This window comes from Amia ocellicauda, chromosome 1 (assembly GCF_036373705.1).
Source record: "Amia ocellicauda isolate fAmiCal2 chromosome 1, fAmiCal2.hap1, whole genome shotgun sequence".
NCBI lineage: Eukaryota > Metazoa > Chordata > Actinopteri > Amiiformes > Amiidae > Amia > Amia ocellicauda.
Genome location: NC_089850.1, coordinates 36,613,778 through 36,638,566, shown reverse-complemented (window position 1 = coordinate 36,638,566; position 24,789 = coordinate 36,613,778). Strand labels below are relative to the sequence as shown.

General features: G+C 42.9%; 1 protein-coding gene across 6 annotated transcripts in view; it reads left to right on the top strand.

Annotated features, from left to right (window-relative positions):
• daam2 (dishevelled associated activator of morphogenesis 2) overlaps window positions 1-24,789 on the top strand; it is a 105,397-nt gene that overhangs the window by 69,942 nt on the left and 10,666 nt on the right. The window contains exons 7-24 of one of the 6 annotated variants that reach the window (XM_066703365.1): window positions 708-818; window positions 1,119-1,222; window positions 1,715-1,781; window positions 2,272-2,389; window positions 2,936-3,074; window positions 4,928-4,986; window positions 5,554-5,738; window positions 5,847-6,200; window positions 7,272-7,379; window positions 8,304-8,333; window positions 9,987-10,093; window positions 10,868-10,952; window positions 11,324-11,430; window positions 12,085-12,173; window positions 14,031-14,199; window positions 14,483-14,590; window positions 15,220-15,280; window positions 17,162-17,293. In XM_066703365.1, coding sequence (XP_066559462.1) covers window positions 708-818; window positions 1,119-1,222; window positions 1,715-1,781; window positions 2,272-2,389; window positions 2,936-3,074; window positions 4,928-4,986; window positions 5,554-5,738; window positions 5,847-6,200; window positions 7,272-7,379; window positions 8,304-8,333; window positions 9,987-10,093; window positions 10,868-10,952; window positions 11,324-11,430; window positions 12,085-12,173; window positions 14,031-14,199; window positions 14,483-14,590; window positions 15,220-15,280; window positions 17,162-17,293 — 2,133 coding nt within the window. Of the gene's footprint in view, window positions 1-707; window positions 819-1,118; window positions 1,223-1,714; window positions 1,782-2,271; window positions 2,390-2,935; window positions 3,075-4,927; window positions 4,987-5,553; window positions 5,739-5,843; window positions 6,201-7,271; window positions 7,380-8,300; window positions 8,334-9,986; window positions 10,094-10,867; window positions 10,953-11,323; window positions 11,431-12,084; window positions 12,174-14,030; window positions 14,200-14,482; window positions 14,591-15,219; window positions 15,281-17,161; window positions 17,294-24,789 lie in introns of all 6 variants that reach the window. The other 5 variants (XM_066703356.1, XM_066703346.1, XM_066703336.1 and 2 more) reach the window with 5 other exon arrangements.

Below are 24,789 nucleotides of genomic sequence, written 5' to 3'. Positions count from 1 at the left end.
CGCCACTGGAGATCACCATGGAGATCCTTACACAAAGTAGCTCTCATGATAAAAAGGCTGGGGACCCCTGGGTTACAGTGAGGATTATGTATCTTGACATCGGTCTCGGCTGTAAGGCGTAAGACAATCCCTGGGCAGAAGCTGGTATGGGAGCTGTAGCAGGATGGCTTTGGTAGATTATAAGAGCAAACTGTGTTGACACTGAGCCCTGTGGAAACAGCTCCATCTGGCCTTTTCAGATGGAACTGGGAATTACACTGGTTAATATGTACCCTCCAGTTAAACACCATTCCATGGGCCAAATAGACAGACTTTAGGTCAGCCAGCCAGATAACCATTCAGCCAGCTAGTCAGCCATCTCTCAAAGCCACTCAGACTGGCCTTGGGCTCAGCTTACTCACTGGAGGCAGGGAGAGTCAAGATTCAGCACCAGATTAATCAATAACTTCAACAAACCCACCAATCGCAACTTGCAATTGCTTGACTTGAAGCTGGCTTCCTGTTTGCCAGATGCATCAGCCCAGTGGAAAGTCAAAGTTAAGTATTGATTTGGGAATTAGAGATTGGTGAGTGGGTGGAAGTGCTGATTGAATTTCAACTCCCAGTCTGAAATAATATTCTGACAAATGCAAAGTACCAAGGAAGAGTGCTATGTCTTGAGGAAATCTATTGAACTCTGTGGTGATTAACTGCCTTTGTCTCTGTAGACGCTACTAAATGAGCTGGACAGGAGCACAGGGCGGTACAGGGATGAGGTCAACCTGAAGACAGCCATCATGTCCTTCATCAATGCTGTGCTTAACGCAGGTGCCGGGGAGGTGAGGACTCTCTTACTTCTCCACACAATCCTATCATTTATCAGTATTGTTCATTTAGGATGATTTCTAAATGAAAATCATTCTGCCCCTGGAATCTCTGCATCCATATTTTTTTTTTCCTGGTACACTTTACATTATTTTTGCTTTTTAGTACTGCAAAGATAGATCATCACAGTCCCTGTTCAATCTATAAGCCAATAAATATGTATCATAGAATCTCTGCTTTCCGCAAATCCTGGAAAGCAACCCTCCACCCCGATTATTTTGTGTTAGTCTTTGACCCTCTGTGTGTTTCTCCAGGACAATCTGGAGTTCCGTCTTCATCTCAGGTTCGAATTCCTGATGTTGGGAATTCAGCCAGTGATTGAAAAGCTGAGAGAACATGAGAATGCAACTCTGGACAGGTAAGACACCATTTGGGTTCCTTTTTATAAATAAAGAAGAAGGGTGCTTAGTTATTCAGTAATATAAGCCACCCATTCATTTATGAAACAGATTCTTTTTTAGCCTGTCTTTCTGTCAGTCTGTAGGGACATTTAATTGTGTTCCTTTAAGTTTAGGAGTGGGATCAACAGAGCCAGCCCCAAATATTACTTCAGACTGAGGAATTGGAGGTTAAGCCAAGGACAGCAGGCAGTGATTTAACCAGACAGGGAGAAATTGGATGTGGCTAGGGTTGCCTAATACATTGAACCCACCAAACATTGTGCATGCAGAGTCCTAGGAGCAGTCAACCGCTGACAGCCTTCCCATTTTTTAAGCAACGTTTCTGATGTTAAAGCTACTTGACGACTTGCCTTTTTTTTTAAATCTAACTACTAGTGGGGTCTGAAGAGTATGAAAGTTCCAGAGATTGCTGTCTGCCTGTCAGTTTCAGAAATGTTTTCCTTCCGTAGGCACTTAGACTTCTTTGAAATGGTGCGGAACGAGGATGACTTGGAGCTTGCCAAGCGCTTTGAGTTGGTGAGTTTCTTGGTCTGTTCCCCCCTGGCCCTGGGCAGAAGCTGGTAGGAAATGTTAACCAGCAGTTCAGTGGAATCACATTGAAGCAAAAAAAGTGAACTATTTGGAAAGCATGGAGAGATGAGTTACCATTGCTCTTGGTGCTGTTGTCAGCGCAGGGGAAGTTAGGGTGGAAAAATTGAGGTTTGGGTGAAAGACTGTGGATCCTGAGGAGGGTGGCAAGTACTGCTTCAGAGATGAACAAGAGATGAACAAGCAAAATGTCTACAAATCCTCAATATAAATAACAAATCAGCATTAATTAATTGAAGCTGTACATATATCAGCCGCTTTTCATGAGCCTTGTTACCATTCAGCCATGTTCTACTAGAACTCATTACATTTGATGGAGATAGGCAGCCTGAGAGACATACTGCACCGTGTAGCCTCACTGTCTGGCTCTTGAGGAGCGTACGCAGTAAAGCACAGTGGGATGATTGTGTTTTTGCAGGTGCACATCGACACTAAGAGCGCCAGCCAGATGTTCGAACTGATAAAAAAGAAGCTGTCCCACACAGATGCCTACCCCTACCTGCTCTCCATACTGCAACACTGCCTCCAGATGCCATGTGAGCAATCCCATCCCATATTGTCTCTGACTAGCTAATGACACTGCACTATCAAGTGTGTCCGACCGTGTGTCTACAAAGGCACTTAAACACTGTACGAATGGTAGAGAAAAGAGCAGTGCACATTGTCTGACTACACCACTGTCTAGTGCTCCCTGTCCTTTTATCAGAGGTCCCGTCAAGTGCCAATTTATCCAGTCTGTAGCATCTCCCAGCAGGGCATCTTATTTTGTCAATTCATTGCATTTCAAAGCATTTCACTGTAAAGCACTTTCTAACCCCACAGTGGTGATGTGGGTTCTGGCCCCAATCAGCTTTGGCAGCATACTGACCCAAAAATAAAAGACAAGGATAAAAAAAATCTACAACAGAACAGTGTATTAAAATATAGCCCTAGGGGTCAACTAGATGTACGCCTGCTCATTCTTTTTCTCCGGCTCTGTCCCTCTCCTGCACTCTCTTTCTCCTTCTCTCTCTCTCTCTTACTCTCTCTCTGTCCCTCTTCCCGGCTCTCCCTCTCTCCCTTCTCCTTCCTCTCTCCTCCAGACAAACGAGGTGCAGGCAGCCTTCAGCAGTGGCAGCTCCTGGACCGGATCCTGCAGCAGATTGTCCTGCAGGACGAAAAGGGGGAGGACCCTGATGTGGCTCCTCTGGACAACTTCAGTGTCAAGAGCATCATCCGCATGTGAGTGCAGCCCCCTCAGACCCAGCAGCTGGTCTCTGCCGCTGCCTCCATTCTTACACCATGTTTGTTTTGTCAAACTCATATTAAGAGACACATTTACCATTAGTGAAAGAAACACAAATCACAGAGGAGGTCTCTAAGATGAAAGTGTAAATGTGCACAAGAATCCCAAATTTTAAATACGGCGAATAATAATCTGAAGCTGGCCCACATAAAACCTCACCAGCCAAATATATGTAGATCAAAACAGTTTGTTTCATCGTTAAGTTATTGCTATTGCAATAGCCTTTGTGGAACTGCACGAAACAAAATGAATACCCTGGTCCCAGCATACAGACAACATAGAGCTCAACATTGGCGGTGACATTTTCAGTCTGACATAAAATTTACCATGGAAGGAAGTGGCAGTTTTATTTGCAATCACTTAAAATTCTATTACGTTTTAATAAAATAAATTACAGTCGTAATGACTGTAATTTATTTTATTAAAACGTAATAGAATTTTAGCCAGAAGAGTAATCAAAACAGTATGATTCCATAGACTGTCTATAACATTAATTTTCATAGAAAGGATGCAGGATCAAAGAGAATATTCGAATCACATTAGCTCTGACGAGGTCTGACACGTTGAGACTTTCTTGATATATCTGTGAGGAGCTGTAAAACGAGACCATATCATTATTATTTTTTTAAATCAAGTAATTCATTAGGAAAGGAACACTGGGTTATAGTTAAAATATTGTTCTAATTAGTCTCAGTTTTGTTTTTGAGGTTACAGTTTCTGTGGATTTTGAGCATTTCAATGTCCAATTCTTTTTGCTTTAAAGACCCATAAAGTGCACATTGGTTTACTGTGATGGCACAGTTGACACTTCCCACCGCAGATTTTATTGAACCAGGAAACGAGTTATTCTGCACAATCATTACCCTCATTATTGTCTTTTCCCAGCCTTTTTAGAATCAGATCAGACTTAAAACCAAAATTACAAAATTGCTTCTGTGCCTGCTTATCCCTTATTCCGATAACCAAAGGCAGTCAGACCAACGTAGGATTTGCATTGTCTCCAGGAGAATTATAAGCTAAGGAAATCTACACTAGTGGTAGCCCACCATGGTGCAGATATCTGTATTGGCCTACGTGAAATCTGCTTTGATGACAATATATCTCTCTAATTGCAAACAAGCACTGTGCGATGATTGTATCATGCTGCGTAGGTCTCACAGCCCTTAATTGTGGAATGTACCTCAAAAAGGTTGTACAGCTTAATCAGTAAGCTGGAAATTATAAAGTTATTTCTTCCCACTGTAGAGTTACAGGATTTCTGAAGTAATTGTGGTAACACAACATTGTGTATTAAAACATCTCCATAATTCCAATGTAATTATTCATGAACTCATACTTTCCTGCTGAGGTCCTGTTGAATGCACGGGAAGTAACCACACATTTTGATGATATGTTACTCATGTTACTTATTTATTTGTGTTATTTCCCTTATCCTACATGACTTAATTATGAGAGACACATATTATTGCATGGTACCATAACTGTGAATGTTTAAAAGAACAACTGTATCAATCAGCATACAAAACCAGGAATGGAAAATTACATATCATATTTTTTAACATAAAAATCTATTTTTGATTTAATTCACAGCACATGAGTTAAATTATTATCTCAGATCATACCAAATTCATGGGATCCCTTGTTTTTATGTAGATTGTATTTATCTGCCAAAAAAACTAAGAATAATGTAAACAGCCATTGTATACTTTGAAAGTATTAAGTTGATTGTGGAATATGTGAATGATAGTAAGTATGCTTTGTGGACTAAGCTCTTAAATCTGTCTGACAGGCTGGTGAATGAAAACGAGGTCAAGCAATGGAGAGATCAGGCAGAGAAATTCAGGAAAGGTAACTGTCTACCTCTCTCTCTCCTTGATCATGTTGTGTGGACAGCACCCTGCTGTGTCTTACAGAGAACATGCTGACAGTTTCCATCACACAGTACAGCTCAAGTTTAATAAAAGCACACGCCCCCCCCCAACAGCACTCAGTTGATGTGTTGACTTACATTGATGGAAAAATGCATTTTTCCCAGTTTAGATAATTGAGATTTTTATCAAATTTTTATCCTTTTATCAGCTGGACTGTCAATGAGGCATGACTTAAAAATAGCACAAACAAAGGTAGCTGAGAAAGCAGAAGTGTGTGCTGGATGATTCTGTAGGGGAGTTGTCATGCTAGGTACACATTAATCTCTCCCTTCTCCCCTGATCTCCCCTCCTCTTCTCTTCTTCCCTTCTTTCCCTTGCTCTCTTCTCCTTTCCTGTTCTCATCACTTCTCATTCCCCTTCTATCCCCTTCTCTCCCTTGCTCTGCCCTGATCTCCACTCCCTTTACTTCCTGTTCTCCTCTTTACTCCCATGCTCTCCTCCTCTCCCCTGTCCTGCCCTGACCTGCCCTGCTGTACCCCCACAGAGCACGCCGAGCTTATGGGTCGGCTGGAGAGGAAGGAACGGGAGTGCGAGACCAAGACACAGGAGAAGGACGACATGATGAGGACGCTGAACAAGATGAAGGACAAGCTGCAGAGGGAGGGTGTGGAACTGCGCAGCACCCGGGAGCAAGTGCTGGACCTGACCTCGCGCATCAGCCATCTGGCGGTGAGAGGGGCGGGGCAGGATGGGTGGGGCAGAGGGAAGTTCTCTGGCAAGGTTTTCTGTCTGTGTTTTCTGACAGTGTTCATTACCACTTCTTTCCTCTCTCAGCAGGGCGGCAGTATGTCCTTCCCTTTCCCGCCTCCCCCTCCTCCCCCGGGTGACCCATTGGCTCCTCCTCCCCCTCCCCTGTTGGATGGATTCCCTCCTCCTCCACCCCCTCTACCCTTCTCCTGTCCGCCTCCTCCACCTCCCCCACCGCCACCTCCTGGAGGACCCCCTCCTCCCCCCGGAGCTCCCCCGTTTTTCTGTGCTGGGGTCCCACCACCTCCTGGTCCTCCTGGCCCTCCTGGCCCTCCTGGCCCCCCTGGACCCCCAACATTTAACACAGCCTCCACTCTGCGCTCCAAAAGCATCCCCCAGCCCTCACACCCGCTCAAGTCTTTCAACTGGAGCAAACTGGGGGAGGTGAGTGTGTTGCATTGCCGGGGAAGAGGGGGAAAAATGTTTTAGGAAAAGGAGGAAACTGTAAGTAGAATATATTCATGCAACTAATTAATGCAATACATGTGATTTGACAACTCTGTGATAGAATGTGTTGTTTCAGTTATTGACCCTATCAAATCACTATCAAATATAATTTAAAATCTGAGAATTATGTCATTTTGTCTTCAATATTTAATGGAAGCAAATTTTGTCATGATGTTTTCAGCGAATGTGAATATTTGGTCTCAGATACTGAATATGCTCCTTTTCTTTCTTGCATTCTTTTTTTACTTTTATTAAGGGGTGTATCTGAAATACTTTTTTTTATGCATCTCATACCCCTACAAGTGGCCCTTGGCATGTATAGGTCCTGAAAAGCCAGGCAGTCTGCCTGTTTGTCTTTGAGATATTGCCTGGGGGCTCGGGGCAGTCTGGGATTCATGAGACCCTAGGGGCTTTGAAGAATGTGACAGAATACTTTCACAGAGGGGAACCGCAAAAATATTTAAGAAAGAGAAAGATACATGGGAGATTGTTGTTTCACTTGTCAGCTACTCTGTGCCACAGGAATCAATGTGATTTTTATAAAAACTTGAACTAGATGATATGTGAAGCTGTAGCTACCAAACAAATGGCACACTCTGCATAGGCTGCAGGAAGGTGGTGTACAGGATAGCATTCTTTGCAGTCATTCATTATTCATCCTGCAGAAGCAGAGAGGTTTGCAACAGATAGCGATGGAGTAAGTGCTGTTCAAGTTAATTTCAAAGACAGGCCCTGCTTCTTCAAATTGTCAAAGAAAGTGGCTTATATGTATGTTCAATCTTCAGTTCTTTTTTTGATATGATAAGAAGATGATCTATGCCAATGGTTCCCAAACTTTTCTTAATTTCATCTGTTAACGTGGATTTGAGATGAATGTGATAGGGTGCAGGACAATATATGCTGCAGAGCTCTGATTGGGGACCACTGATCTGAGCTAATATTATGGTGCTGCCCCTCAGCTATTCAAACCGGCTGTAAACCTGCACCTCGTGTCCCCTCTCTTCTCAGAACAAGGTCAGTGGCACTATCTGGCAGGAGATCGATGACCTGCGTGCCTTCAAGATCCTGGACCTCAAAGACATCGAGAAGATGTTCTCTGCCTACCAGAGACAACAGGTACTGGAGCAGTGGCCTGCGACAGAGCAGGGACTCACACAGCTGAGAGACACCGGCTGGCGTCTGGATTGCAGTTTTGTTGTTATTGTGTGGTTGTGTTTTTCTGATGTTGCCAGTGAGAAACAGGCCATCAAGATAGCTCTGATACAAATGATGGCCAATGACAGAGGGTTAAGAACGCATGGAATGAATTGCCAAGCCCTGCTGAAGAAGCTTGCCGCCGAGATTAAACCATTTCCTCTATAGCCAAAGGGGAATGTGTTTTGCTACAACTCCTTATGCCACAAAACATGATACAGTGCTTTAAAGACAGACCAATGGTATTATATTTATTTGTGAGTTTGGATGGAACTTGAGGTTAGCTAAAAGCCTGGCTGTTGACTAGCATCAGTGGACAAGTCTTTCTCTCTTGGCTGTCATAGCTGCTGTAGTGCTGTAGAAGCATGCTGTAGTAGCTGCAGGGGGGGGCTTGCAGTGTCCTGACTGACTCATGGACACACCCAGAAGAGAACAGCACATGGGTGGTGCCATGTAGAAGCTTGAGGTGTTCCTCTTTAAGACATACATAAGGCATGCATTGATATTTACAATATATCCCGTATGGCCACTTAATGCATAGGACTCCCTGACTTGCATCCTCATGCAGTATGAACATGGCTATATAGAACAAACATACCTGTGTGCTTCAGTAGGAGTGTCCCACTGCCACAGCGAGTGATGGCTCTGAAACAAACAGGCCTCAAGCTTATGCTTCTCATGCTGCTTGCCTCCATTTGATTATGTGGAAAGCCATCCAGAGCTCTGCAGTCCCTCCGCTCTATGTAGATATCTGGCCTCCTGCTCATGTAGTTTTGGCTGCTTGAGGTATTAATTTCTGCATGTGTTTCAATTTTGTTTTCTCTGTGCCTGTGGCTGCCTCAGCAGGACCTGCTCACTAACCCCTCCTTCAAGCAGGTAAGTGAACTGTACTGTGACCTTTACCCCACGGGGGACTGTCCCTATGCTGTGTCCGTGAATTGAGCCTGTGTGTGTCTTATGTGCTTGACTGCCCTTGTAGCATTTTTCTGAAATGCATCAAAGGTAATATGTTTACAGTTCAGTACTTAAGAATAGCAGTTAAAATGTGTAATTGTAGACAAGTTCAATGCATTCCAAAATGTTGTGTATTTATTTATTTTTTAAAAAGCGAATGGTCTTTACCATTACCAAAAGGGCGTTTCCAGTTTCTTTCCATGTTCATTTACACTAACTTTCCAGTTCCATTTATAGTCAGCTGTGAATTGTATACATTTTCCGTCAATCAGTGTGTGTGTTATACTTTTTATTGAAGTGAAGTCACCATATCGTGACAAGTGCAGTTTACCGGTTGTGCCCTCCACATAAACACACGTGCTGCACACAGAACATCTGAGAGGCCACTCCATAATTACTGCAATGTATTCCTCATCATCTCCTTTTCAGCAGTTCATTACCCCACATTACCCCTTGCACTCATATCGACCAATGAATGTTCCCAATCAGGATGACATATTTAGTGCCGTGTGTTTATATTCATGTAAAACAAGGACATTTTGCAGGTCAGTTTATTTCAGTTTAATCCTCAATAAACAGCCTGCAAGCTGGCTACATAGTCCTGTTCGAGTACATGACCCCTTTGCTGTGTAGAAGTGAATTGTGCGTCACTGATGTGATTATTGTATCTAGTCAGACTAGCAGCCTCTATAAACTAGAGCCAATTTTATGGAAAACAGCTTTAGCAATATAACTGCTGCACTACAGGAACATTGGGCCTGGTTTTTGGAAACATGCTTAAACTCAGAGGTATACAGGTTCAAGACCAAGACAAATTGTTTTCTCAGGTTGGTGTCCCAAGACACCCTGTTGAAGTAGGGCTGGGAAAGTATAAATTCCAGGTTTTCAAATCTATTCTACTGCAAATCCTTGGCACATCCAGCTCTTGAATTACTGGCTCATGCAATTGTGACTGAATATCAAATGTTAATATCAAAGGTATACATAGGTTAATATGCTTTTTAATAAAAATGAATGTCTGCCATTGAAGCAAACATTCCATGACCTTCTTGCACAATGGCCATCAGAACTAAAAAAATAAGGAAAATCTCCAATACTCAACTGTTGCTGTTTGCATATCTCAATTCAAGAGGGAGGATTTTCCATTCTAATCTTCTGTTTGAACAGTTGCTTACTGAATCCTCAAGCACATTTTCCTGTTGCTGGACCTGCACATAAACCCTTTTTATGAGTTTGCCTGATATCAATAGCAAATTCTGAATAGTGTACCCATTGTTTTTATTGGAGCACACTTGTTAAAGTGTCTTATTCATTAGTACAGCATCAGTGTCTTACCTGGGATCAGACCCCATGACCTTCCTATCATGAATCCAGGACCTTAAGCACTACTCCACACTGCTGTGCTGGAGACTGCTGAAATATGAGGCAGTGAGCTGGTTGTGGCAGGACCCTGCAGTGCCCAGTACTGGACAGTGTGTTGATTGTCTGCTCCCTGGCTCAGAGTGTGTCTGTGGTTTGTGGGAGTCTTAGTGCTTGACTCACCCTCTATACTTAATCATGTGTTGCCTCTTGCAGAAGGAGACTGGCTCTATAGACGACCTGTACCTGACCACCCGCAAGGTGAAAGAGCTTTCAGTCATCGACGGACGCCGCGCACAGAACTGCGTCATCCTGCTGTCTAAGTGCGTACCTTCAGCCCTGTCCCACCTGCCCCCACTCTGAAACACATTCCTTTAAAGAGCTCATATCCCCATCCTTCATCGTGTAAAAACAGAATAGTAATATCAGCAATGGACCAGACTAAACTTGACTGCACATATCTCACTCTAAATTTTTCAATTTATCGTGACTAAAATAAGGTGTTTTCATGATATAGCTTTTTGCAAACACCCTAGGGTAGAGTAGGGGGTTCAAACAATTCTTGCCTCTTTCTGTTCTGTACAAATGATCTGGTTGCTTTTGCTTATACATGCCCTGGGCAATGTTTTATAATGAATACAGCCCAGTGTTTCTGAACAGTAAGGCAGTGTCCTCGGTAAGTTCGTGATCACAGTTGAGCACTAATGTAATGGAATAAGGATGTGTTCAGTTAGTTCATATGTGAAGCTGACAGGGTCTGCTTTTGTGCAATTCTTGTTTTTAATTATCGGTGCAAGGAACTCCAACTGTTTACCTTGCTAACCAAGCAGCAATCCATTTTACCAGTGAACATCTCGATAGGAGTGTGAAAGATTAGAGGTTAGATTTATCTATATTAGTGGAATAGAGTTTAAGATTTATAAGTGTGCTTTTAACGGATATCACAGCAGCCACGTTGTTTGTAGAGCATTCTATGGTGGATCAATAGGAGAGTTTAAAGAATGTAGCAGGGTGTTCAGCTAAAATAGACAAACCATTGAATAGGTTATTTCTTTTAACGTGCATTCCAAGTTTATTTATCCTGGCTTTCCCTGCAGATTGAAGATGACCAATGAGGAGATCAAACGAGCAATTTTAGAAATGGACGAACAGGAGGAGCTGGCCAAGGATATGCTGGAGCAGGTACTGCATTCATCTGCTGCTCTCCCTGTTACAGAGTTCAAATGAGCGGCTCACCAGCCAGAGCAAAGCACCGAGCATAAAATGGAGACTACAAAAACAAATCAGTTTATGGTAGCTCAACCACATGCATGTGCAAGAGCTGTTGCAGAGGACTGGTGTTTTTATCCCTGGTGCACAAGTGCTATGGGAAAACTGGACAATTGTGTGGTTTCTTGGCACGTTCAATTTATTACAGTTTGTGCCTCTGAAAATTCAAAATATTGTGAAAAATCTATTGTGCCTAACCGGTCTCTGTGTCCTGTTTCGCTCGTGTGTCCTGCCTGTCCCATCTTTCCTGCCTATTCTGACTATCCTGCATGTCCGGCTGGCAGCTACTGAAATTCGTCCCTGAGAAGAGTGATATCGACCTGCTAGAGGAGCACAAACATGAGATCGAGCGCATGGCCCGGGCTGACCGCTTCCTGTATGAGATGAGCAGGTAAAATTGGACACCGGCTGGGATCCCCACATCTCCCCAGGACATTTCCCTGGATTCAGGTCTCGTCTACAAGGGAAGCCCAGGGAGTGGGAATGAGGCCAAAAAGAAAATGTTGTAACCCCATTTAAGGCAGCGGTTTCAACACAGCCCCAGAGTTGTATATTGTGGATCCTGTATTTAGTGATGTATTTAGCCCAATATTAGGCAGAGCTTAAAAGTCCACAGGATGGTTCCTGGATATGAATAAACATTATTACAGACATATTCAAAGTGTAATTGTCCTGTTTGCTGTCCTGATGGAATTACTGTTTGTTATTAGTTACAGTACTTCATTTTTTTGTACTTTATTATTCCACTTTAATGTTAATGCATGGTTTTCATTGTCTCATTGGCCTTAGAAGTGCCTTGTTGATTCTGTGTTAATTGCTTATTTTCATGTTCAGTAAAAAGTGCAGCCTCCCCGGCATTCCTACCAAAAACGATGAGCTCCTTCTGTGTTTGAAACAAGTCTCATTCAGAAAAGATCCTGACTTTGTTGTGGGCAATTAAATATGAAATCACTGTGCAGACCGCAAAAGAGGATTCCTTTGATATGACTCTTCCCTAGAGGCTACCCTGGCTGCCCGCCCCTTACCCTCTCCCCTCTCTCTGCAGGATTGACCATTATCAACACAGACTACAAGCGCTGTTCTTTAAGAAGAAGTTTGCTGAGCGCCTGGCAGAGATAAAGCCCAAGGTGGAAGGTAGGATACCAACTTCCTGAGCTCTAGAACTGGAAACCAAGGGACATTGAAGGATGGCAATATTACCATGGATTTATGGGTCATTTGTCATAGTCATGCCAGACTAGATATCTAGATGTTATGCATCATTTATCACAGATCTAAAATGATCCTTTTCCGTCTTGTTTATGAAACGAGTTCCTTTAATTTCAGGGTTTCATTGTAGTGAATTACAAAGTGAAGCTGCAGAAGAAATATGACCTCTTACCAAAAATATGTTGCTACAGATCTGCATAAAATTTACATATATTAAACAAAAATAGGAAGGAGGCCTGAGAAAGGCCCTTAATGAGGATTCTAATTAATTCCTCTATTGCAGTTCTCCTTTGTGGGATGCAGTATGGACAGCTTAGGTTTCCCCCTTGTTGTGGGAGTGTGTGTGCGTGCGTGTGTGTGTGTGATATCACTGTTTCTGAAACCTCCAGTGAAAATAAAGAACGGGGTTACCAGGGAAGCTGTTTTGGAAAGCTGGCAAATGTTAAGAGACGAGAAACTTTCTTATAAACACTGCCGAGCAGTTCAAAGGCCCGGGACCCCGTCCAAAAAGCTGGGCATTAGCAGTGTGTGGGGGGGGCAGGCAGGGCGCTGACACACACAGGCCAAGAAAGGAGAAACATATGGCTGAGGTTTCCAGGCCATCAGAGCAGAGCAGAGAGGAAAGATCTGCAGCCCAATGCTCATGGCAGGATAGCTCATAGGATTCATTCATGCTTCTAATGGGCCCAGTTCTGAACAGCAGGCTAATTCATGTGCCTTTGAAGCCTCTCGCCATTAAATGAGAACTGGTTGGCAACAAGCCTATGTGAAGCCTTTCTGTCTTCACTCAAAAAGAGCTCCTCATCACCGAGTGTCTTGTAGTATCCTGCAGATTTTATTAATGCAAGCTGTTAACAAGCCTTCGTTCACCAGAGACCTCCATCTGAGTTTTTGGTACAGCACAGTACAGCAGAGGACAACACAGGACAGTACTGTACAGACTCAGAACCAAAGTGCATCTTTAGTTGTGGAAGACAATGCGTAACACAAAGTTACTAATATTCAGTGTCCAGTTGTAGAATTACAGCTATGTTTTCAGTGGCATTGCTGCTAAAGGCTGATATCGTGACTTAAATTCTTTCAATTGTGAGCTGTCAATGAAGTAAAAATAACAAAACAAAACATTTTCTCATCCACTGGTATGAATCTGACTTCCATGGAATCAATTCCCAAAGGAGTGCTTCAGAAAAGGGACAAATTGTTATTGTCTTCTTTTATGGGGCTTCCTTGCTTCAGGCTGCAATTAAACTACTAGCCTCAAAAATGTAACCCGTAGTTAAATAATACCCTGTGAACTTTAAGAAAGTAACTGAAACAAGGTTCAGTTACCGTTCACGACACTGCGTTCACAGACACACCAGCGTTTTCTCATTTCGTCTCAGCAATGGAATTTCCTTGAAGAAAATTGAGTTTTGTTTTTCTTCCTCCTCTTTTAAAAATAAGTAATAGAAAAAAAAAAGATTTGTCATTTTATCCTGACATTAACTTTCTCTACTTCTGGTTTCCTTGCTGCACACACACACAAATGCACATGAGAAACAACAGGTTGTTTTACCTTTTCACATGTTCTTTCAGGAGCCAATTGATTCTAGACCCTAGAATCAAACAGATTCACCAGAGATAATGTTGTTTCAGTATGGATATCTTTAAGGATATATTAAGTTATGGTTTCCCTTCAATGTTTCTTAATATCTAGTTGGCTGTGTAAGTATGTGAGGGCATTCTGTCAGACCGTCTTACTCTCCCCCTTTCTGTCTGTCTGTGTGTGCGTCTGTCCGGCAGCCATCTTGTGTGGCTCTCGGGATGTGATCCGCAGTAAGCGTCTGTCTCAGGTGCTGGAGGTGGTCCTGGCCTTCGGGAACTTCATGAACAAAGGCCAGAGGGGCAATGCCTATGGTTTCAAGGTCTCCAGCCTCAACAAGATCGCTGACACCAAGTCAAGTATAGACAGGTCAGCTACTGGACTATAAACTTTTATATTCTGCAAGGGGAGAAGCTCTAGAAAAATTAAATTAGAGAAACTAAATGTCACAACTGGTAAATATTTACTGAGGTGCATCTTACTGTATATAGAAATTTGCATGTGATCTTTCCCTCAGTCACCGTGCGTCACTCAACATGCACTGACAGATGAGATGAGAATTTCAAATGTGCCCAGCAGCTATAATGACACACTGCCTCAAAGGTGGTTTTGTACTCTGATGGTCTAGTGTGCGTGTATGTCTTCCTTGCAGGAACATCACTATGTTGCACTACCTGATCATGATCTTCGAGAAGAGCTACCCTGACATCCTGAACATCCAGCAGGACCTTCTGAGCATCCCCGAGGCAGCTAAAGTCAAGTGAGTGTCAGTGCATAGGTGCAGTTCACTGCCCGCAATGGAGGGGTACAGTCCTTCTTGCAGGTTTTCAAGTTCAGATAAAGAACTGTAACCGATTGGTAACTCTGATTAATTACATCATTAATGAGGTTAAAGACCAGAATGCCCTGCAGCCCCGCAGGAGCAGGAATTAATACTGAGTTAGAAACTGACATATTTAGCAGCATATTAACAATTCCTGCTACAAAGACAAACATTTAATCTATCAGCAAGTTTTTCATCTTTGAAAAAATGTACAAGGGATTTATTTTTTGAAATGCCTATTTGACATATTTAACATTAGTTAAAGGTCTTGTACAGTTCATGGCTTAAAATATTATTTTGAATCATGGTACACTACCTATACAGTATTGCAGTCTGTACATAAATATTTAATTATTCCAATTATTCAGACCAATTAAGTTACTGGAAGTTTAATCAGAACAAATGGGTCTTTGCAACCCCTGCTTCAGGACACCTTCAGAAATCCCATGCAGAATGTTCCAAAGTCCTGCTAGATTTTGAGTCCCATATTCTCCAGATTGTCTGCCTGTGTCCTGCAGGGTGGGTTTTTTGTGTGCTGAGTGTGTTGTCTTCTATCTGTGTTGTAGCCTGGCTGAGCTGGAGAAGGAAGTGTACAGCATCAAGAGTGGCTTGAAGGCTCTGGAAGCAGTGAGTACAGCTCTCCAAAATGTCTGACTTCTGACTCAGTAGCACTTCCCTCCCCAAGTAATACTCTACCTATTCTGATGAGGTTTGTAAATTCAGGGTGGTACCAAAACAGATTTCCCCAGTGCTTCATGTTAAGATGTTTTATAGTGGTATAAAAGATTTGTGGTTTTGATTCATGGATTGATGTCAGCAATTATTGGAATCTAATCCACAGTGCATGCAAACGCTCAATCCTTCAGTGTCATCTGTTTCCTGTCCCTATTCTGCAACGAGGTCAGTAAGGACAGCAAGAACATGGAGTGTATTCTTCCCATCCTTAGAGCATGGCTGTACCCAGCCTCTGAGTTATTAACCCTTGAGAAGCTGGAGGAATTACAGTGCCCTCATAGTGCACTGAAGGAGTGAGACAGTGTGAGAGTGAATTGAAAAGCTCTTTGTGGCCAGAGAGCAGCCAGAGGGAAGATCAATAAAATCCACTTACCATCACATATGCCATGAGCATGAAAGAGCTACCCCCCACCCCCCTTATACCAGGACACCAATGCCCCAGTGCCCAGGCTGAATCTTACTCGGTGGCTTGTCAGATCAGTTCAGCACAATGAACAGGAGCGGCCAAGCACGACACGCAAACATACGTACACATGCACACAGCTCCCACTGCCTGGCCCTAGGGCGGCTGTTAGGCTCTGAGCTCCTGTCAATAAGGCCGGGAGAGCAGGGTTGCCCAAGAGCTGGGCATGGTACTCTAATGAAGAGGCTAATTCACTTTCCATCTCAGCTGCATTGTCACACAACATGAGAAATGAAGCGTTAATTCGAAACAGATCCATCCAGGCGTGCTTCACAGCAATTCATATCCAGGGTCTCAGCCAGCAGTGATCTACAGCAGGGAGGTAAAACCCCTAGTTCTTGGAGTGAGCACAGCATGAACTGGGCCACCCAATGCAGGGCAAAAAACTGACAGAATGCATATTATTTCTAAGATCTCTAAAGTGCCAATTGCAGGGTGTATAGCAATCTAACAATGCCAGGCAGAAACATTAGGCAACCAAATTCAGCCTGGAAAAAGTAAATGATTGTGGGCTAGTAGGTAGTGTAGTCAGCTATTAGTAAGATTGGTTCATTCTTTGTTTTGAGTGACATCTCTGTATGAGAGCCACTTGTAGGCATAAGAGCTGACGTGTGAGGTGTTCAAAGACACACTGAAAGATGGAGGATCATAACAGGGTGATGAGGAATGTGAATGAGGTGTGAAAGACAGTTTTATGAAAATGCATCAGCTTGCTTCTGTTTACCACCACCAGGTGTTCCCCTGTTTAACATGCCTGACAGATGTGTGTCCCGTCTACGACTCTGTGTTGATGTGATGTGGGCATTTCTGCATGCAGAGTTCACAGCCAGCTCTCACTATACAGAGTGGAATTTGTAACTCACACGCTTGCATTTGGGGTTTTTATGGCCTCATTTGTATGTGTTTCATGTCTTTTGAAACTGAACCACACAATCCTGGAGCACAGCATGCTGGAGAAGTGCAGCATTTAAAAAAACAGGTTGCATCCAATTGTTCATGTTTTGTGATCTTCTCGGGAAGCAGAAATATCTCACTCAGACTAAGCTTGTTTGATGTATACCATCAGATCTGGGATCCAAACCTCTGTCACAGACACACTGAACCACACAGCCCCAAAATAAGCAACACACAAGCCCACTCCGTGACACTGCACTAAATCACTCTGCAAAAAAGCGAAATTCCTCCAAATCTATGGGAGTGATGTCACTGTAACAGGCTCACATCCACCGTGAGTTTTGTTTACCCTGACTTACAGGCCTGGTAGCCCTGTGTGCAGATGTGCTAAGTTGTCACTTTTGTGTTGTCTGCAGGAGCTGCAGTACCAGCAGAGCCGGGTTCGGGAGCGAGGTGACAAGTTCGTGCCAGTGGTCAGCGACTTCATCACAGTGGCGAGCTTCAGCTTCTCAGAGCTCGAGGACCAGCTGAGCGAAGCCAAGGACAAGGTACAGCTGCACATCCATGGCACCGAGACAGAGACTCTTGCTCACACACATGCAGGAGCATGGAGATAAAGCCTCTTTTTTTGGTTTAGGTGCATTTCTTGCGTTTGTCTGGTTCTGTTTGGGATACATTTCGGTGTATGACTTTGAAACAAACTACAAGGCCATGCACTTTTCAATGTATACAATGCAGTGACATATCAACCTGCCTAGCGTATGATCGGTATCCTTATGAAACTAAACAAGCAGCCTGGTGTCAGGATTATTAACTTGTACATAGCAAGACTGACATTTTTGACCATGAGAGGGTTTGAATGCTGGTTGCCCATACTGTAAAACACAGCCGAGCTTGGATTTTGGAGGATGATTTCAGTGTGATATGAAGTTTGGATAATCGCTACTGACTTCAGTGGCAGCCCGTAAAAAATGCCTAAAGTCCTGCCAAGCTTGTACATAGCCAAGCAACAGGCAACCGTGAAAGGAGAAAAAGAGAGACAGACAGAGAGTGAGAAAAAGAGAGGGAAAGACAGAGAGAGAGAAACCTTTGTATGTAGCTGCTCTGTGTAATGACTTAAACATCCCAGGGAAACCCGTCTATTTGTTTTACTTTTCTTTCTCTCATTCTTTTTTTTTCTGAGATTTATTTCTCTTGAATGGTATCCCAACCTTCCTGGCATGCCTACCCATTTGGAAACATAAAAGGAAGCCATTTTAACTCCCTGAGGGGGGTGGTGGTTGTTGTAGGGAGGCGTGTGGGGGGTGGATTAGCTTTCTCATCTTTTCCAATCCCTCGCTCCTCTGATTTTCATGGAAAGTGTGAGGGAGGGAAGGCTGGGAAGGGTGTCAATGAGAGTCAGTATTCAGGACACAAGAGGCTGCCTTGACTACAGGGCTGGCTGTGGGCGGCCCAAACCCCGGAGAAGAGAGGAGGATTGTCTCTTGACATCACAGCAATGCTCTACTGCGACTACATTTTGTTATTACTATTTTTTTAAGTTTCTTTCTTTTCAAGAGAAGTAATCCCTATAAAGTCAATGTCTACGTCAATGGAAAACCACAAGCTCAACCTTACAGTTGCTTTTTGAAAACAAAAGACATCTTTCCTGTCCAGAACCTATTTTTTCCTTTCTTTCTTTTCTTTTTTACAAATATATTAGCTTGTTATATAAATTAGAAAACACCAGGATTTCCTTTCATGAGTCCAAAGGCCTGTTGGGTTGATTTAAAATCCTCATCAGAAGGCCTAACAGACTAGCAATGAGTGAAGTGTGCGCTGTCAGAGCGGACGCCACGCTCTCAGCTCTGTGATGTTCGTTGCCGTGGACATAGCAATTGCTATGAAGCTGTAACGGAGGTGCACAGTAATGCAGTTCATTGAAACTGAATGGAGAGCAGCTATGAGAAAACCGATTTAATAGAATGAGCATGATGAAGCAGGAAAGACTATTTGAAGGACTGGGGCTTTTGCCATAAGATTACGACATCTGAATTAAAAATAAAATTAAAATAGTTTGGGACCCAAACACTCAGCCTTCCATAGATAGATAATTATGGCTGAAGATGCAATACAGTTAAAATGACAGGAGCCTTGACTTCTGTAATTTAATTTTGTTTTTACATATATTTATTACTTGTGGGGTAATGACTGTGGGATTCATGGTGTAATCTGAAAGAGCGCTTTACCAGATACCAGAAGCTTAATCTGAAACCCCGGTTTCCCATTTATAAATACATTATATATATATATATATATATATACATATATAATATATACATATATAATATATACATATATATACAGTGAGGGGAAAAAAGTATTTGATCCCCTGCTGATTTTTTACGTTTGCCCACTAACAAAGAAATGATCAGTCTATAATTTTAATGGTAGGTGTATTTTAACAGTGAGAGACAGAATAACAACAAATAAATCCAGAAAAACACATTTCAAAAAAGTTATAAATTGATTTGCATGTTAATGAGGGAAATAAGTATTTGATCCCCTATCGATCAGCAAGATTTCTGGCTCCCAGGTGTCTTTTATACAGGTAACGAGCTGAGATTAGGAGCACTCTCTTAAAGGGAGTGCTCCTAATCTCAGCTGGTTACCTGTATAAAAGACACCTGTCCACAGAAGCAATCAATCAATCAGATTCCAAACTCTCCACCATGGCCAAGACCAAAGAGCTGTCCAAGGATGTCAGGGACAAGATTGTAGACCTACACAAGGCTGGAATGGGCTACAAGACCATCGCCAAGCAGCTTGGTGAGAAGGTGACAACAGTTGGTGCGATTATTCGCAAATGGAAGAAACACAAAATTACTGTCAGTCTCCCTCGGTCTTGGGCTCCATGCAAGATCTCACTTCGTGGAGTTTCAATGATCATGAGAACGGTGAGGAATCAGCCCAGAACTACACGGGAGGATCTTGTTAATGATCTCAAGGCAGCTGGGACCATAGTCACCAAGAAAACAATTGGTAACGCACTACGCCGTGAAGGACTGAAATCCTGCAGCGCCCGCAAGGTCCCCCTGCTCAAGAAAGCACATGTACAGGCCCGTCTGAAGTTTGCCAATGAACATCTGAATGATTCAGAGGAGAACTGGGTGAAAGTGTTGTGGTCAGATGAGACCAAAATCGAGCTCATTGGCATCAACTCAACTCGCCGTGTTTGGAGGAGGAGGAATGACCCCAAGAACACCATCCCCACCGTCAAACATGGAGGTGGAAACATTATGCTTTGAGGGTGTTTTTCTGCTAAGGGGACAGGACAACTGCACCTCATCAAAGGGACGATGGACGGGGCCATGTACCATCAAATCTTGGGTGAGAACCTCCTTCCCTCAGCCAGGGCATTGAAAATGGGTCGTGGATGGGTATTTCAGCATGACAATGACCCAAAACACACAGCCAAGGCAACAAAGGAGTGGCTCAAGAAGAAGCACATTAAGGTCCTGGAGTGGCCTAGCCAGTCTCCAGACCTTAATCCCATAGAAAATCTGTGGAGGGAGCTGAAGGTTCGAGTTGCCAAACCTTAATGACTTGGAGAGGATCTGCAAAGAGGAGTGGGACAAAATCCCTCCTGAGATGTGTGCAAACCTGGTGGCCAACTACAAGAAACGTCTGACCTCTGTGATTGCCAATAAGGGTTTTGCCACCAAGTACTAAGTCGAAGGGGTCAAATACTTATTTTCCTCATTAACATGCAAATCAATTGATAACTTTTTTTAAATGCGTTTTTCTGGATTTTTTTGTTGTTATTCTGTCTCTCACTGTTAAAATACACCTACCGTTACAATTATAGACTGATCATTTCTTTGTCAGTGGGAAAACGTACAAAATCAGCAGGGGATCAAATACTTTTTTCCCTCACTGTATGTATGTATATATATATATATATATATGTGTATATACATATATATATATAGATATATATATATTTTTTTTTAAAAGAAAGATGATAAATTGAGAAACGGTTTCTGCTGAAAATATTCGTATATTCTTTGGAAGAAAATGTTAGCCAAGTCCCAGGAGACAGGATGCCAGGTTTAGAGATTTCCTCCTGACTGACACCTAAGACACAGCTCCCAACCGCAGGTTGAATAGAATGAATATGAATAGATAAATAGAAAGAAGAAAATAATGGCAAAAGGCAGAAAATAGGACAATGAAAAGAACAAGAAGCTGGAAAAAAGATATGGAAAGGCAAGAAATCAGACCAGAAGAAAGAAAGAGACCAAGAGGAAGTGAAAGCAAAAGCTCTCCTCCAGCCCCCCCCGCTCTGCCTGCGCACTTTGGAGACGAGCAGAGTGTTTGTTATTTCAGTCTGGGCTGTGTTACCCTCGTCACAGTCCCACTTTGGGAGGGGGGGGGCAGGTAATGGTAGCAGGGAAAGGTGGGAGATTGGATGGGTAAGGGGAAAATATTTGCCAAGGAAATATTTGCCCACCAGCCCAATTTTTTATTTTCTCTGGGAGTGGTTTGATTTGAGATGAATAGTTTGTTGTTCCAGACTGTGTGTGTGTGTGTGGGAGGGGGTTCTCACTCAGGAAACTGGCCCTGGAAAGCTGGCAGTCAGTGTGGCATGGCCTGGGTGCCAGAGGATGTGAACAAGAGAAGAGCTTAAATTGGTGACAGCTGTTTGACAAGCGTCAAAAAGGCTGCTAATGCACTTGGAATCTGAATCTGCTCCCCAAACCCCCCCAAAACACATATACACCGCTCTTTACCCGAATTGTGAAGTACACTTATCCCTCCATTTTATAATTTAAAAAATATCTGTATCCCCCTTGATATGTGCAGTATGATTATGTCACTATAGGAAACTTCACACTGGTTTGTGAGCTTGATATGCAGAGACTAATTCACAGAGACCAGTGTCCGCAGAAAACTGCATTACAGGTTCTGTCACAAACAACGAACTCTGAAAATTATTGAAAGGCAGATGAATTGGCATAATTATTAGTATTTTGCTTTAGCATATATACTGTGCAGTATATATATAATTTATTTATATTGTCTTGTAAACCTGTAAGAGAATAACCTGCTAACACTAATACATGATATTGGTTGTGCATTAATTGCTTACTGTACTGTGAAAGCAGTATTAGTTAGTTTCCTTCCAAGAGCGGACACTTCTGTTTGTTTTAATGAACAACGCATGAGGCTTTTTGGCCTTGGCGTGAACATGTGGAGCTGATAGGGCTGATTAATATGCAGTGGAAATGGTGGAAGTGCTGACGCAGAGGGAAAACGGACGGTGTGAGGTCAGAGGCCGTTTATAAAGCAGTTAATAATCATTAGTCTGTAATACAGAGTGAAGAAAAATAAATACCCAGTCAGAGGGAGAGAGGCTAATGTGTCTGCAGTTGCACTGGGCTGCTCTCTGGTGAAAGGCACAATGGTTTTCTGTGACACTTACATACATACATACATACATATTTTGTCCTATTTTCAGTTTGTTTCCTTCTTTTTGGCAGCATCAATGTTTCTAATTTAAGCTGTAGTCTAAATTAGTATGTACTCCCAGCTCATCTGAATCCCTGAGGATGTTACATCAGTCAAGTGTGCTGTAATTAAAGGCTGTGTTATTTCTGACTAATCATCCATCGAGGGGCTTTGGCAGTGATATCCCTCTTGGAGGAATGTGATTTAGAGACAGTGACGAACCCTTGTACACGGATGCATGGGGAGCGCAGTCATGTAACTGTGTGAGCATCACTGTGTCTGTACGGCTGCCAGTTCCCATCTCTGATTGCATACTTAAGAGAAGACTTATGGCTGTCCATTTCTTTAAAGTTTCCTGGAATGTAACTGATGCACCATCTGCCACAGTTATTTGTTTTTAAGTCTGCAAAACTTGTAAACAGTGCCATAAAAGCAGGAGCTGGTAGTTTGGACCTGGTGCACACATTTGTACATAAGATCTTTGCACCACGGGGGGTAGAAACATGACTGGAAATCTGGACAGCCTCACTGTGTGCTTTCGTGTAATACAACTGAAAAGCCGATCCTTTCTTTGTAAAATTTAGTTAGCTACATAGTTAGCTATTGTGAAGTATAGCCACACCATATGTCTATCTAAATATGAGTTTATGACTGAAGTTTGAAGCTGGCAGTCCCTGGCAATCCACACTTTCTATCAAGTGTGCTGCGATAGCAACATACGGAAAGCAAAATCATCACAAAGAATCACTTGGGAAGTGTTGGGTGCTGTGCACTGCCCTGAACAGTGAGGTAGTGTTTATTGACTGAGCGAGCAAGCGAATACAGAATAATGACTGTGAGCGAGCTGGCTTTGCCTTTTTCTTTTTCGGATCGTTGTGGGTTGGCACTTCTTCTGGGTTCCCTTCCCGAAACAAAATATGCCTTTGAGACAGGCAGGGTGGGGCACACCACACGAGCGCCTGGCACTGACACTGAAGAGCAGCTGGCAGCACATGAGGAGAGTTGGCACAGGTGACATAGGACTGGAATCTCTTAGCCGGTGGAAGAGCTCTGTACTGCGCTGTAATCGAACACGTGTGTGTGTGTGTGTGTGTGTGTGTGTGTGTGTGTGTGTGTGTGTGTGCGAATGGTGAGTTCTCATAAAGCCTAAAAAAAAATGTATGTTGGTGTTTGCAAAGAAAACAGGTGGCAATTATGGCCTGGGTCTGTGAGCTGTAGTGCTGAGAGGTCGGCCTGTGCATGTAGAACACCCAATCCTTGCGATTCTACATGCATCGAAGTGCCTAGTAGAAGAAAATGTTATGCAATTGAGGCGAGTGGGGGCCACCCCTGTAGCGCCCGGAAACAAAGGCATATGCATTGAACCTTCACAATATAGCCCCCCATTGTAGTCTATGGAACAACTACCACAGGTCCCCACTAGAGGCATAAAAACGCAGCTTAATCCTATGCTTTCCCAGCCCCCCTGAAGCTGGCATTCACTCACTTCAACCTTACAAACTCACAGCTTCCAGGTGCCGCACATGGCATGCTTTAGCCCACGGGCTCCGCACCTCCAGAAGACGCTATTCTCTTGCTTTAGCCTTGTTCTCTCAGTTCTGTGTGTAACAGCTCTGCATTAGTCGCCTTTCATTTGATCCCATGGAGAGGCAAATGGTTAGGCTACATTTTAAACATGTGATGTATTGAAGGAGCCTTTATTTATACATGTGTGTATTTATTTATTTATATAAGACAATGTAATAGAATGAGGACAGGTTCATGCACTTTGTATGGAAACTAGGCACCACCTCCAGAAGCCGCAATACACCTGATTCAGCCTTATTTCTCTCAGCTCCCAGTGGCCGCACACTGCATGTTTTAACTGTCCGGATCAGTGCCTCCAGAAACCCATATTGCTTTATGGGTCACTCTAGTCTTGCATTTGAATATGATTATTAAAAAATACATAAGGAAATAATTAAATTATTAATTACATTATTATTATTATGTAGTTAAGTATCCTACTTTGCATATTTTACATATCATTGCCCCACGGTGTTTGTTTATATAACCGAATTGTCAAGCTGAGGATGTGGGGGGGTGGGAGGACATATCACAGAGTGGGGCGGGGCGAATTATCCATGACAGGAGGGGTGGGGTGTGGACGAATCAGTAGCAGCTTTACAACAGACTCTGGAAGGGGCACAATCGCAACGAGGGCATATATATATATATATATATATATATATATATAGGCTATGTAGTAATTTAAATGGTAGCCCATATTTCAGATCATTTCACAAAGATAGAACACCTCAGAAAGTTATTTTTGAAATACCAATAATTACACGAATGCATAAAACATTAAAATCAGCCAATAATTACATTTGTGAATAACTAAGTAGTGCTCCTCCACCGTTTAACCCTTTACACCATAGTAGAAGTTCTCTCTCTCTCTCTTGATTTTTGATGTAACGATACATGTCTATATATCTATATAACTATGTATGAATCTATTTCACCTCATGCAATTATATGTATGTATTAATCTCTCGCTCTCTGACTATAAACA